We start from the raw sequence: 15,441 nt of genomic DNA, 5'->3' as shown, positions 1-15,441 counted from the left end.
CAGAGCTCCAACTGTGGGAGAATAACGGTGCATGACTGACTTGAAACGGGGACAAACACAACACAGCATCCAAAAAAATTTAACATCCAAGAGAAAGATGGCCACTGGGAACAAGTGGTCCATTTGAACCTTTTTGGCTAAAATTACTTTCTCCAGACCTCCGATGGAGGCGTGGCAACAATGTGATTATGGAGGTAGGGCTGTGTGAGACTATGTACACTTCGTAATGCTTGTCTTCCTCAAGTCACATGAGTAGTAATGATAATGTGTGGAAAATGTTGTTACCCTGCATTTATGTTTACATGTCCGTTTAATATAGTTGGGCCTACATCATGCAGTGTGACACAATTCATCTCTGAAGTGAGATCTTATAAGGAAAATGTTGGGTTGTATTCCCATATTTAATAGAATTAAAGCAGGTCAGACTGATGTAATTTGGAGAGGTCACATGGAAAATCTTTCCGATTTCTTTTAACTTACTGCATTTTCTTGCTGATCCCTGAACAGTTTGGCTCCGTAAGTAGCCTACATAGCCAGAGATGAAAGAGAGAACATAAAACACTTAAAACATTAAGTATTTGTACATACGTTTAAGTATGTGTACATACATTTATCACATTTTGAAGCCTGCACACTCATGCTATGTGTATTCATTAAAAACAAATATACAACATTTCAGTCTACTGGGATCCGTCACCGAAGATCACTGTGGATCGAAACATTTTCTGTTCATTTTGCATTCAAACAAATTAGGAAATTGTGGAAAAGTGTTAGATTAAATGTGTGGTTTAAACTAGATACATTTATTACAGCTAGCTATAATACATTTAGTTATACGTTCAACACGATTAGATAGAAGTGATTTACTTGATAGCTTCGAGGACATTGAGCATGTAGTTCACCAACTACTGTGCTCCCTATTTTACGTTTGATAAAATTATTGTGTGTAATTGCTCAAGACATCCCCTTTGAAGTGAATAAATTATAACACTGTTTCTACTGACAACATTTTATATATTGTCTTTGTACTATTTCCAATAAAATATACTGTAGGTATTCAATTATTTGCACATAATTGCATTCTGTTACTGTTATTCCTTCCCAAATTTTTTGGAAACAGGGTTGTAGAATATATGTATTAGGTTGGTATTTGTATTTTTTACTCTAGTCAGGAAATGCCCTGGGCCCTCCACCCAAGAAATCACAGGCAACCCATGTTGTTGTTTCAATGTCTCCTTTGTTGGGAACCCCTGCCCTACACTATTCAGTGCTGTTTTTTTTCACCAGAACAGGCATTGTGTAGAATTTATGTGAAACAGGAAATGACCAAAGGATTTCACTTCCCTTGTCTGACATTCCTCATTTGACGAGTGATGATTTTGTCTTTTCCATTTGACAGCAGGTGCTGATGCGCCTTCTGTTGACCAAAATACATTTGCTGTTTTAGGATGCCCTTTTATATTCACCTAAAATAATTTCTGCCAAGTAATTTTTGTGAAACATTAGCATTCTGCTATTACTGCAGATATGTTATGGACAGTTTCTTCTATTACATTCCATTATACCTTCAGGTATATCATTGCCTTATTCTTATATTACAATGCACGAATTTGTCATAATGGTGACATAAGATGCTGTTACAAACAGCGATATCCATTAGCTGTCCAGTAGACTTGGTGAGGTTATAATCTGCTTTGGGTCTTCGAAGCTCTCAGGCTAATCAGACAGCTTTTGTCTTTGGCCATGTGTGTTGGGGAATAATTAGAGACAGACAGATTATAGCTCCTGATACTCCAGGCCATCCCTGCTGACTCAGTTACCCTCCTCTGATATCCCTCCGTTAGGCAGCATTTTTTTTTAAGCCTCTTATATGCAAACTCCTCTGTGTGCCAAAAGAGAGACATGACTTTCACTGCATATATTTAATACTGTAGGCAGACATGATTGAAACATATTTCAGGCTAAGAAGATAGAACCTCATTTCTGTAGTGTTATGCCTGATTCAAACAGCAGGATGACGGCAATGACTTTAAGATCATGTGTGTAAATGAACTGCCCTGCTTTTCAGCTTCTACTAACATAGACTAAGGAGGTTAGGCCCACAAATGCCTGGCTGTAGAAGATGTGACAGTGCCTCTGTCAAATTTTGGCTTAACTGTAGGTGCTAGCAACTACGTCCTGATTGAGGGAGCAGTGTGCTAAGAAGCAGAATAGCTTGGTTATCAAGCCTGCTGGGAGTTGCATGGAACTGCATGGAGGTGAGGTCATAAGCGCGTATTGGACGTTGCCTAGAATTGGGACATGAGATGGAATGCAGGCCTGCAGTATACACTACGGAGGTATAGGCTCCTGTAGGCTATTTTATAGTAGTCAAAAGCTTTATGGGCGTTTGATGGTTTTGTTGTTCAAGCACTCTAAAGGGCATGCTCACTGCAAAGGTGCACTGGAAGTTATAGGATTTTCGGAACTTTCAAGTTTCACAACATAGTAATTTGCTCAGTGGTCCAAAATAATTTGGGGAACCCTGGTCAATAGCTCTGCAATGTCTTATTGGACACAGAATTCTCCCAACTTAAGACCGGTTCGGTCCACACCCCCTTGCTCACACGTGCATTGCCCAATGCTCCCTCCATCCACCTTTCACTTTGCATCATCTTTTTGCTAGCTAAGTTTTTAAGAGAGAATTGATCGTCTTTCAGCAGATATATTATTTATTTATGACAGTAGCCAGGATTTGATTACTTGCCTAGAGTGTCCATGGCAATATTAAGTTGACCTATTTTGTCAAGTTTACATTTCTTCTTGGCCAATTCAGGCCGAAATGCTGAATGTGACCTAAAGGTGGTGTTACAATGATTCAGAGATCTAATTATGTGTTACTGATGATAGTAATAAGTCATCTTAAATTCAATTCAGCAATATGGACAGAAATTACTTCTCTTCTGAAGGCAATCATGGAAGGGGTTGTCAAAAGGCAGCTTTGGTCACGGAAGTCAGAGCCAAGGTTTGTGAGCAGGAAGAAAAGAAGCAGTCATCACATCCACACAGCATAAATGCCTCCGATTTGACCATGCTGTGAATTATAGGCTGTCTTTTTTCATGTGTGAAAGAGAATCCAAGGGAATCGCCGCAACCAAGCTGCAAAGGCGAAGTGTTTTTTACCAAATTCTATTGGCTTTAGCTTAGGATGAATGGCGGCAGGATGCTGACTGGGGTGAACCGATCACAGCCTAGCTTTTTGACATTGCTGGCCGCGGTAAGTTGAAAATCAACTCTAATTTTGTAGTTGTATGGACAGGCTGTTAATCTGTAGTACAGATTTTTGCCTATGGCTTGCAGTCAGAATGGTTAACACCAAACTGTGTAGTCGCATACATGTGTAATTTAAACCAATTATTTCATAGTTATTTAGCCAACACATGTTAATACATTAAGCTGTTAGTAAACGGACCACTGATAGCCCACACTACGAGGCAGTCACTTGTCTTTCACCATGCAGTCACCATGCACAACTTCGGGATAATAACGGTACATTCATAGTTTTTTTCGGTAAGCATAACTAATTATAGAAATAAACGCAAAACTGTAAATAATTTTAATAATGCACAGAAATTATGGTTATTTAGCCAGTGCTTTGTTTGCAGCTATAGTAGAATGTTTGCCAAACTTGGACAAATAAGCTGTAAACGTAAAGTTGAAAGTTTCTGCTCTCCCAAACGATGATCAGTCTTTGTTATTCTTGTGTAGCTAGCTAGCTAGTTAGTGAAGTTCATACCAAACGGTATAAAAATTCATCCTATTAACCCAACAGTGTATAGGCCACATTGGTGTGGAACTAGAGCTTCGTTTGTTTGGGTGTGGGCCAACTGGGGTGACCAGTATTGATCAGAGAACCAAGTGAATTTGTAGGGTGGGCAGAGTTCGGAAGAAGTCAATTATATTTTAGATTTAGACCAGTGGTTCCCACCTGGTGTGTCATGACCCAATGCTGCGAGAAAAACCTAAAAATAAACATTATATACCAGTCTTACATTATACAACTAATACCAAGGAGATGGTGTCTAAAAATTGTAAATGAGCATATATTTTAAAATGTATTCCCTAATAGCAATTTTTCTTCAAGCTCAGTATTTCACTTTAGACAGTGCTGGTTGAATGTTTGTGTTCCCCTTGTGGAATCTCGAGGACATCAGGAAGACTGTAGTAGTAAGGCTAAACAACCATCTGAAAAGGATTTACCAGTCTCACAGTGGAGCTCAATAAATCCACAGGCAAATCATTTACAAATGGACAGGAAGTGCATTTAAAATAGGTCTTATATGTTTAAATATGCCTTCATAGTGTCTGATTCAGCTTAAGCAGTTCCATTACAGCATCTCCATGTTAGAAAAAAAGTTTAATTTGCTGTTATTTATTGGCTGATCCATCCTAATGACGTGTTTGGAATTATCACATGACCGTATGGGAACCCTATATATATATATATATATGGTTATAGAGTAATTTTGCCACCCAATGCTGTTTACATTGGTGACGTAATGATATGCCTTGATGCCAAAGAAGTGTTCTGATCTCTTCTGTCAGCTTGCTGCCCTGGTGTGCCAAAAGACTTGAAGCTGTTACGAGAACCAGGCTGTGCTGTCTGTGCGTACATATGTGCCTGTCACATAAGTTAATGTTGGATGTGGTGAGTTTGTTTGGCTTGGATGTGAAACCTGGTGGTTTAGGAGTAGACATTTTAGTCAGCAGTTTGAGGAAAAACTTGTTTGTGACACTTAGGCTTACAAACTTCCTATGTTTAAATATTGCTTATTACCAGATCTGGCATGCACTCTGTCCTTTTAAAAACTTGATGACCACTAAACAATAGGCCTATGTCCAGATCCTGAAATCTGTGAAAGACCACAGGGAGCTTTCCATTTTACCTTAAAGTGAAACTGCAGCGATCCATGAAGTGCACATCCTTTTAATAACCTGATACAATCGCCAAGCAATGTTTCTACCTTAGTTTTCCAAAACCTCCCACAACACAGCTATTTCCTTCTTTGAATTCTCCAAAATTAATGACCACTGTTTCGAGATCTGTTAGCCTACTTATTACCCCTGCGCCGGCATTTAAGGGACAATCACGATGAGGTCTGGAATAAGTGTTGAAGGATAAAGAATCATTGCAGAAGGCCAGGCCTGCGTTCTGCATTCCAACATAAGTGACTTCTTTTAGGGGGTTGGTGATGTAAATAAGGAGAAATATTGAACTCTTGGTTGCTTACAGTATAATGTTTACTGTCCAATCATGTGCAGGAGATACTGGATCGGGTCAAAATAGTTGCTGGAACAAACTAAGCCAAACCTGAAAAAGTGCCGCCTACTCCAAGGTAGTGTAAGGTTGCTTCTTTGCAGCCAATTGACTCTGACCGTGGGCATTTGATATACCGTTTTCCCCAGAGCAACACTGGCTGTTGTTAAGCCTGTGGTGCTCTGTCTGCCGACACTACTACATGTTCTGGCTTGAACGGCACAAATAGAGAACTCCCACGATGAATTGTGTCAAAAGCGGAAGCCAGATAATGAAAATACAAGAACATGATTATATTATTAATATGCGATATATTATGAATTTCACAATACTGATGACTGATCAGCCCCTAAAATATATATATTGATGGCTTGTTGTGAAGTTTAATCAAGGGATTGTTCACTAAATTAATATTTGCGTGTTACACATCAAAGTACTACAGCCCATTTTTGAATGATCATGAAATTGATTTCATTTTTGAATTATATATGCATAAGCTTTGTTGTCTATACTGCAGTCTGTATGCTATTTCAGTCTACTTGGTTTTCGTTGCGTACTGTTTAGGAATTAGTCCACGTTAAGGAATTAAAGTAAACTAAAAAAATACTTAAAAATACCGCTAAGACAGTTTTACTCTGAATAACAATGAGCCCTGACCACAACAAGCGTACCCCACTTTCAAGGTACCACCCATTTTCTTGAGCCGAAAATTACAGAAGTTGCTGATTTGGATAATGCACGTCAATATTGAACACCATTTAATTGACCGTGCATCTCTACCTTTGGAAAATTGGGCCCAGAACTAGCATGCACTACACTTAAATAACTTTATTTAAAATATACTATTGTGATACGGATACTTAAATGTTTTATATAAGGAGACGGTACCACAACAAACAATTCTGAAACTAGCTCATGCTCACATATGTCCACTTCACTCTCTTTATCAAATTAGCCACACCCAGTAGGCGGATACTTGCATTGTAATTGAAGGACACAGGGGAGCAGCGATTAGTTCCTTGACAGGTCAATCATTTTGAAATGACGATATCCTGTGTATAGGATGGTACGGCTTCTCTCAACCCGCTCTGAGCTCCACTCAGTCAGTCATAGGGTTTCCATTAGGAAAGTTTGGTGCTGTACATTTGACCCACGGCAATTTAATTTACAAGAAATGTGAGACATTTACTGGACCCATTGGCATTGGTTGCATAACCTGCTCATGGCTTCCGCCCACACTGCTCAAAATGACGTGCATCTAGATTGTGGTAATAGGACATGCCAACATTCCATTAAAAACATCCTAACGGCAGACCTGATAGGAGATTCATACTCACATTGTTCTTTTAGATAAGCCTTTCAGTCCTTATTAGCCGGTGTCTGTCATGTTAATCAGATCCTCCTCACTGGCATTGCAGCTTCAAAGTTAAGACAAACACATCAGGGATGCGTTATCAAACACACTGCGTTCTGAGGAATACTGAAGATAAGTGTCCACACTTGCTAAAGCTACAATTCCCCATTGTAGAAATGTTGACCTCTTCTAATTTTTCGAGGCAGTTTTATTTCCTTGTCCTCCTATGGGCATGTTTGTCGATTTTGGCAAACTGAAGCCCTGGTTAGACAATGACATTGCTCATTTCCCATTTATTCAACACTGACATTTTCTATGAGATTTTCATCCATTGATGACATTTTCTATACTTGCGTTTTAGCATATGTGGCCCAGGCCTACTGATTCACGTTATATTTAAAAAGAATTGACAAAATTATCCATGAGGTAGTGCTGCTGTATAAAATACCTAGATGATAACATGGCTGATCTGAAGATGGACCTCAATGCAACACTTTCATTGAGGTCAGGTATTGTTTCTCCATAAAGGAGAACCGTGTCAATAAAGAGTTTCAATGAGAGGCCTCCATTCACCAAGACCCCAGGGGTGGCACATTAGGTTGGTCTTTCTGAAACATGATTCTGTTTAGAGAACTGCAGTGCTGGCATTTTTTTTTGTTTAATATATCTAACTACCAGGAAAAGAAAAACGGTCTTGATTCAAATCGGTTTAATTGCAGTGAACTCTCAGCCCGGGTTTCCCCAAAGGGAATATAACGATATGAGAAGCCCTCTTGAGCTATGAATGAGAATGGTGGTGGACCTACAGTGTTCTGGAATATATCTTTTTATCTAGCACACAACTGTACGTATGTGCATCTATTAACGGATGTTACTGTATATGGTTTCTGTTTCGTTGTACTCCGCTTATACACGGCTTGTTTAATTATTCAGTATGATAGTAAGTCCTTAGACCCATTTTGTCTGTCTCCTGTCTCATTTGCACACTCTTTCGCTGTCTCTCTGACACACACGTTCACCCTAAGGCTTCAGCAGATGGATGCCTGATCACATCAAAGCTCTATATTGTAATATCTGATCCCAGACCATATGCCTTTTAAGTTATATGCAACCGTAGTATTGAACTCACTTTCTTATGAATGTAATCTATATTTCCTTTAGGCAACAAGAACATTAGGTTAAATCTGGGGAACATTCCTGCTTTCTGTTTCCCTACACTATCTCTTATGCTTTCAAATCAGTTGAAGTTTCCACTCATCTGTTTTATCTTTCCCCTTATTCTGGCAACTTGAGTTTACATGACCTTATATTTACATTTGTACATTTTAGTAATTTACCAGACACTTACCTATAGCAACCTACATTTAGTGCATACATTTTAAGATAGCTGGCTGCAACAACCACACAGTACCAGGGACTACATTCTACTTAGTAAAGTAGATATCAACAAAGTCATTTGCAAAATGGAAAAACTAACTGTAATAGAAATTGCAAGCATTAGAGCTTGAGGTTAATTTGCAGTTGTAGCACATTAGTGACTATCACTATTAGAATTTTAACTAATTCAAATGACCACTAGCTCGACCCATCTAGTTACTTAGCCTAAATTTAATGTGAAAATAATTGAACCCCTATCCAGAACTGCATGTACAGTGAAATATTAGATTTTTGTGTATTTATTTTGCATCCAGTTGGCATGATTTGTGTTTCTTTTTTTTTGTCAAGAATAAATGTGAATTTAGCTTGAGATCGCCTAGATAAATAAGTCCAGTAGTATTTTCAGCATTACTTGAAAAGTCTTTATATTCCTTTATTTCAGGCAGAAGACTTTGTTCTTTTTTCACTTTTCACTGTCCACACACAGAACAGAAAATTGGAGCCAAGACGGACTCTAAAATTAGATCCTAAGTTTGAATGTGCCTAAAGGAAAAAAGCTGTCTTATACACGGCTTGGTCTGTGTATAAGACAGTTGTAGCACATTACTGTTTTATACACGACCTGGTCTGGCCTTTTGAGCCAACACTCTCTGGTCTGGCTTGTTAAAAGATCATTGTACTCTCTGGTCTGGCCTGTTTAAAGATCTTTGTACTCTCTGGTCTGGCCTTTTGAGCCAACGTTGTACTCTCTGGTCTGGCCTTTTGAGCCAACGTTGTACTCTCTGGTCTGGCCTTTTGAGCCAACGTTGTACTCTCTGGTCTGGCCTTTTGAGCCAACGTTGTACTCTCTGGTCTGGCCTTTTGAGCCAACGTTGTACTCTCTGGTCTGGCCTTTTGAGCCAACGTTGTACTCTCTGGTCTGGCCTTTTGAGCCAACGTTGTACTCTCTGGTCTGGCCTTTTGAGCCAACACTGTACTCTCTGGTCTGGCCTTTTGAGCCAACACTGTACTCTCTGGTCTGGCCTTTTGAGCCAACACTGTACTCTCTGGTCTGGCCTTTTGAGCCAACACATTGTACTCTCTGGTCTGTCCGATTGAGCCAACACTGTACACTCTGGTCTGGCGTGTTGAGCCAACATTGTGCTCCAGAGCCCCGACTGTCGGAGTGTATACTGACCTTAGAACACTATCATCCATGGAGGTCACCTTACACAAACTGCAGGCAACAGGAGTCCTAGCGTCCTTTTCCGTAATGTTACTGTTGGTCTTAACAGTCCATTGAGACGGACACACAGTGTGATTTTATTGGGTTAGCCTCTGTGTTTGTGTGTCTGTTGGGTCAAAACACAGAACTTACTTTAAAGCAGACAGAGCAAATGAGAACTGGCCCTAAGTGGACTTTTTAAAATGAGTTCAGGGAAACAAACACAGTGAGATTAAGCCCTAGGTCTGTATGGTTTCTTTATGTCTCAGTTTCAATAGGCTAGGTCTAAGACTATGTTTGTTAGTAATACCAGTTTATCCTTTTCATATAGGAATTCCAGGACTGTTTCAGTGTTGTTGTTGAAAATAATTCTGTAGTGCTTATATAGTTGTCATTTATAAAGGCATTGTAGCTGGAAATCTGAGACGTTTACAGTGCAATGGGTCCTGCAGAGTTGTCAAGAACAAAGAACACAGATATGCTTTCGCAAGTGCATGAACTTCTAACATTATGTTTATGGACGACAGAGGAATGACAGCCTTGTAATGTGGGCTAACAATTTCTGTCAATGTTGCCAGTTGGGGTGATTTACTGGCTTATTGGGTTATGTTTAATTGCAGTGTGTGGGTGACTCTGCGGGTTATTGTTCAGTATACTGTCAATGAAATCTCACAACCCTGATTTTTGGCTTGCTAATTCAGCCTTGAGTGTTATAGATCGGTAGGCTGAACACTTTCTGAAGTATGGTGACATAGGCCAACTCGAAGCAGACTGACCATAAGTGAGCTCATAAACAGAAAACTTCAATTTAGCTATTAGTTTAATTAAAAGAATCAAATAACTTCCCTCCTCGACATAAACATTGTCAAAGGTGTGGGATTGCTAACAAGCTATATGAAGGTTGAATAAAACCACTCAGACGTATCTAAAAAATATATATAAAAAAAAAGTAGGGAACCATCAGGACCCTCTAAGCCCTAGGAAATATACATATATATATATTTTTATATCTATAATAACTTGGAATTATGTTTTCATTGATTTAATATTTTTTTCTTTATTGTAATCAATGACAGAGTAAATAAATCCACAAACGATCAAATCGAGGATCTAAACTCAACACTGCAAAATACTTTAGATATGGTCGCACCACTAAAAACAAAAGAAATACGCAACAAGAAACATGCTACCTGGTACACAGACAATACTAGAGCACTCAAGCAAGCCTCCAGAAAATTGGAACGAAAGTGGCACTCCACCAAGTTGGAGGTTTTCAGACTAGCCTGGATAGACAGTACACTACAATAACAAAAAGCACTCACATCTAGTCGATCAGCTTATTTCTTCAACCTGATTGAGGTGAACATAAACTATCCAAAATGTATCTTCAATTCAGTTGCAAAGTTAGCAAAAAGCACCGCTCAATAAGTGAAGTGGGTCTTCACTTTAGCTGTAATGAATACTACTTTGAAAATATCATCACCATTAGAAAACTCCTCCTTGAATAGGTATGGTCCTCAAAATCTCAGTTGTCCTGAGAATGTCCTGAACCTCCCTGACCAGGTGTCAATGGGGACACTTGAATTGTTTGTTAAAAGCACATTGTGACAACTGCTGATGTAAAAAGGGCTTTATAAATACATTTGATTCATTGATTGAATGATCTTCCTATTGAATTTCTTCGGTTTGTGTTGGAAGACGAAGGGTTAATTTCCACGAGAAAAAAATATCCAATCTGAATTTTTCTTTGATATTCTCTTGGTAGAAATAATCTAGCTGGGCTCAACACTCATTGGCTGGGCCCTCAGTCTTTGAATAGAAGGCACCAGCCAACGTAATTGACATTGACGTCAATTAGAGCAGCATTTTGGAATGACAGTAGTATCAACCAATCACAAATTGTCTTGTAATAGGTGGGACAATTCTATGATGCCTCAAGGCCCTCTAGAGGGACTAAGTATACATCACTAATTCAGAGCCAAATCGCGATCCTTATCTTGTTTTCTCACGCATGAGCCTAGCTAGCTGGCTAGCTTTTTGCAGCGTGTGTATGTAGTGATGACCCGACTGTGTAAAATTGTTTGTAAAATAGGATTTCAACTTTAAATCACTGGTTGTGGTAAAATCTAAGGTAATGACGTTGCAATCGGAAGTACTGGGTACATGACATCTGGTTTTGTGGTGCATTTTTTGTGGTTGCATGCTGGAGATCATGCATGCTGAACATGGAATACAGCGCATCTTTTTTCCTCTCTGACAGAATTTACTGTTTGTGGTCTTGAAACAATGTGAGTAGTTCAGTGGTTTAATTTTTTCCGCCACTGTTTGAGTGACTGTTTTGGCAAATATTTCGTTGACACAACGGTATTTTCTTCTAACATGGGTACTGCTATCGATATTTGCAACCGTTGTGTACGTCTGCTGCTTCTGAGCCACAGCCGAGGCGTAGCTTAGGACCGTTTGACCCTGACATCAAAGAATTGCTTCTCCTATATAGGACTTCAAAAGAAAGATCTCAAGTCATGATCTGTATACACAGGCATCTGAGTTTTCTATCTATATGTTTGACATCAGATTTTTTCCCCGTTACTGAGGGCCGAGCTCCAATAGTCATAGTTTGCCACTGATCAAACAGACACATATGCAGTGGTTTCTAGGTGGTTACAATGAAGTTGATGTAGATTGTTTGCTATCATAATACCATGCCATCGAAACTGGCAATTAGATTTCAGATAAGCTCACCTCGCAGCTAGTTTTTGCGTTATTTAAGTTTGAACATGTTGCATGGTACATTGTATAAAACGTGCATTGTTAAAGTTTTCCCTTGTTAGTCCTGTATTGTTGTTCTTTTTTGCATTAGTCCCACATCCTAAACGTGTTTGGCAAGTATACTGTGTGTGCAAGTTATTACAAGACAGTTGGATGTCAGGATAATATACAATATACCTAATTATCATGGCTGACTGTTAGCCGTATAGTAGTTGGCTAGCAGACACATAACACAAGTGATTAATGCTGACAGCCAGCATGCCAAGTGAATATTTAGAACGACCACCCCATACTTGTCTACTGTTTTCCCCTGCCCACATGCCCCTGGAGGACTCCTGCAGCCGAACTGACACGTCTGAGGCATAGTGAACTTCAGTATTGATGATGTTCTTTTCCACATGGATACTTTGGATTGAAAGACTGTCAATAAAGCTGTGGGACCGATTTGTAATAGTCATAATCCAAACCTTGACCATTCATTATATAACTCCTTTTTAAAATGCTTTAAAAATATCAGAATCGGGTCACAGCCAATGTTCAAAAGTCTCTGAAAGCTTCACCAGTGGTTCTGTTCTGTCAGTGCCTATCTTTCTGTGAAACCCGTCCTGTGATATTATTCATTCGGGCTGTGAGATGATGCCTCTCCTTTTGCTTCCCCCCCTCAGTCCATCTTGCTGCTAGGGTGTGTGGCTCTAGCCTGCCTGGCTCTGGACCTCCTGTTCCTGCTCTTCTATTCCTTCTGGCTGTGCTGTCGGCGGAGGAAGACGGAGGAGCAGCCCAACGCTGACTGCTGCTGCACAGCTTGGTGTGTCATCATCGCCACCCTGGTCTGCAGGTGAGTTCCACGTGGAAGATACATGGTCCCCTACGGATCACCGGCCAGGAGCTGGGCCGTTTTTCATTTGGACGGCTGAGGCTGCCGACAGCAAGGCAAGGATTAGCCATGTTCACCGTCAACCTTTGTCCTCCTCCAGTGGCTTTGGATTTGATAAGCCCCTGAAGTGCAAAGACAGACATCCCATGCAGCGCATGTGATTCAGCAGTTTGGGCCATTAATCTCGTCCTTGATGCATTTGGTATCTAATGCTGCATTTCCATTGGTGGTTTACCCCGGTACCAGGGTTACACGGATGATTTATGCTAATGCTGGCTCTAGACTTTTCTGTTTCTACTATATATTTCGTACTAAGGACTTGAGGTGCTCAGGTGTGGAGGGAGGAGTAAACCATAAACGCAATTTGGTTTTCCGGTTACAAAAAATAAAAGGCTATATTTTTCTGGTAGTAAAATAAAATAAACAATAACGCCGTGCTCAGTATGGCATTTGAACTTAATAATAAAACAAATTTCTTTCTCAAACTCAAACTGTGACCGGCTCCTTCTCCACCTACACTTGTCAGTGTATTCATTATTTAGTTTAATAAGTATTTTGTCAAAACTATCTACCTTTAATAGAAGGATTTGGGAGAATTCTGAGGTAATTTTGCGTTGTTAGGTTCTGCAGGCTACGTCTCCGTCTCAGTGCTCTGGCATCGTACCAACTTCGGTCTTTCCAAGTCTTTGCTTCCCTGTACTGTTGCTTTATTTTCTTTCTTTTATCGGGGATCTATTTGTTAGATTGGATGAAAACCATCATGAGAAGCCTAAAGCAAACGATACACATCGCTATTTGCATTTTCACCACGCGTAATGCGTCAACCCGCACACCCCACCCTAAAGTCCAGGGCTTGGCACCATGTGAGAGCCGGGCTACTCTGCCACGGCCTAGTGGACGACTGGCGCTGGCCCGTGTCAATGGAAACAGAAACATCTCTGGACTTTACGGTAAAACACCAGTGTTTGGGACCAGTGGAAACGAGGCATAACACTCTGAGATGAATGGGCCCACCCACCGTGTCATAGGTGACATGCTTTTGAGACCTCGTGCTTAGTCTTCCGGAGGGCATGTTGGGTTGTTGACTCTGCTGGGGCTCTGAAGGAGGGCAGAGCTGTGAGCCGGCGTCTCCTCAGTCGTCATGGGGAAAGGAGATCATTGACGTACACTGTTTGACTATATTGTCATTTTTACACTTCTTCTCAAATGGAGGTAATGAGAGAACCTGTATGTGACATTGGACTTCAAAGGTTGCGTGGTGTAGTCCCACAGGACCCCCAAGAATTATTCTAAACCATGACCCAAAAAAACATAATCCCATTGAGACATGATTCGGTTCTGTATAGGCACAATTCTCTCCGGTTAAGTGGTTTGTGGTATTTAAGTTCCTTGTAGGGTGTGGGTCTCCGTAAAAACACAGCACAATAAACAGTAGATGTGAATAGGACTTTGACAAGCATGGATCATCACTGTTTTATCCACAGAGTTTGCCCTGAGCAACTCATCTCAATGTGCACTGTGCCCAAAGTTAACCGCGATCGGTGAAATGTAAGACGGATGATATCACGCGTTTCCAGGGAGACCCTGTAGGGTGTAGCAACCGGAAGACGCCGCAGATTTGTTACAAAAACGGTCTTATTTTTAGAACTGATGTCTTCCTTCCTTCATTGGAGCTGTCAGTTGGATGGGGCTTGGTGTTAACGTCTCCTTGTCTGGTGCCTTATTTACCCAATCTGGCAGCTGTCTCCTCAAAAAACAACCAGATTTCTTCCCGGAGGTGTGAAACCACAATTCTCTCTACCATGTATTTATTTTTCTGCCTCAATTAAAATATGCCACACCGCAACTGATCTATATAATGACGACACTTATTACTGCAGTGCAAAGCTGTAATAGAAGAATGCATGGCAGAGGAAGACCAGGAAACGGCTTTTGAGGGACATTTCCTTTGGCAGTTTAGTCATCTGAGACGCTGTACATTTTGCCGGGGCGCCGCATTGAACAAGCCCACTGACGATAAGTACCATAGGATCTTTATTGACCACAGGGAGTCCGTTTAGTTTGAAGTCCTAATCCAAACGACAACACACTATGCAGAGCAATGTCCCCTTCTCTGCCCTGCTGCATTGGGATTAGGCCAGATGGAAGAGTACTCCCTCCTGGTGCTCCAGAATCCCTTTCAGCAGCAACTTTTCTCCCATCTGAGCTCTGCTGCTGCCCAGGGCTCTGGTGAGCCCTTTTAATTATCTAGCCTAAAACAACAGTGTGGTGAGGTGTATTCGTTCCTGTGGTAAGGAATGAAGCCACCGCAGCACATTCTGCCAGCCTCGCAGACCTGGGAGACTAGGTGGCCTACTACTCCAATGAGATGGCTATAACTATCACATTGGGGTAGATGCCAGTTTACAGTATGCCCTGCCAGCGTTGAACCAGACCGAACTGCCATCTGTGTCCGAGACTGGGGCTCCCCTTCCACTGGCTAACATTGCTGTCTGGAAGAATGACAGGTGAACGTTCTACAGTCACATGAAAACGACTCCTGGGCCAAACAAGGGGTCGTATTCTGA

At 40.7% G+C, this 15,441-nt stretch overlaps 1 protein-coding gene across 2 annotated transcripts in view; it reads left to right on the top strand.

Moving 5' to 3' along the window:
- Positions 1–15,441, top strand: part of ttyh3a (tweety family member 3a) — a 56,905-nt gene that overhangs the window by 5,186 nt on the left and 36,278 nt on the right. For both annotated transcript variants that reach the window (XM_013136090.4, XM_013136092.4), the window contains exon 2: positions 12,666–12,835. In XM_013136090.4, coding sequence (XP_012991544.2) covers positions 12,666–12,835 — 170 coding nt within the window. The remainder of the gene's footprint in view (positions 1–12,665; positions 12,836–15,441) is intronic.

Source organism: Esox lucius, chromosome 11 (assembly GCF_011004845.1).
Source record: "Esox lucius isolate fEsoLuc1 chromosome 11, fEsoLuc1.pri, whole genome shotgun sequence".
Classification (NCBI taxonomy): domain Eukaryota; kingdom Metazoa; phylum Chordata; class Actinopteri; order Esociformes; family Esocidae; genus Esox; species Esox lucius.
The sequence above is the reverse complement of the archived record's forward strand: the minus strand, read 5'-3'. Positions and strand labels throughout refer to the sequence as shown.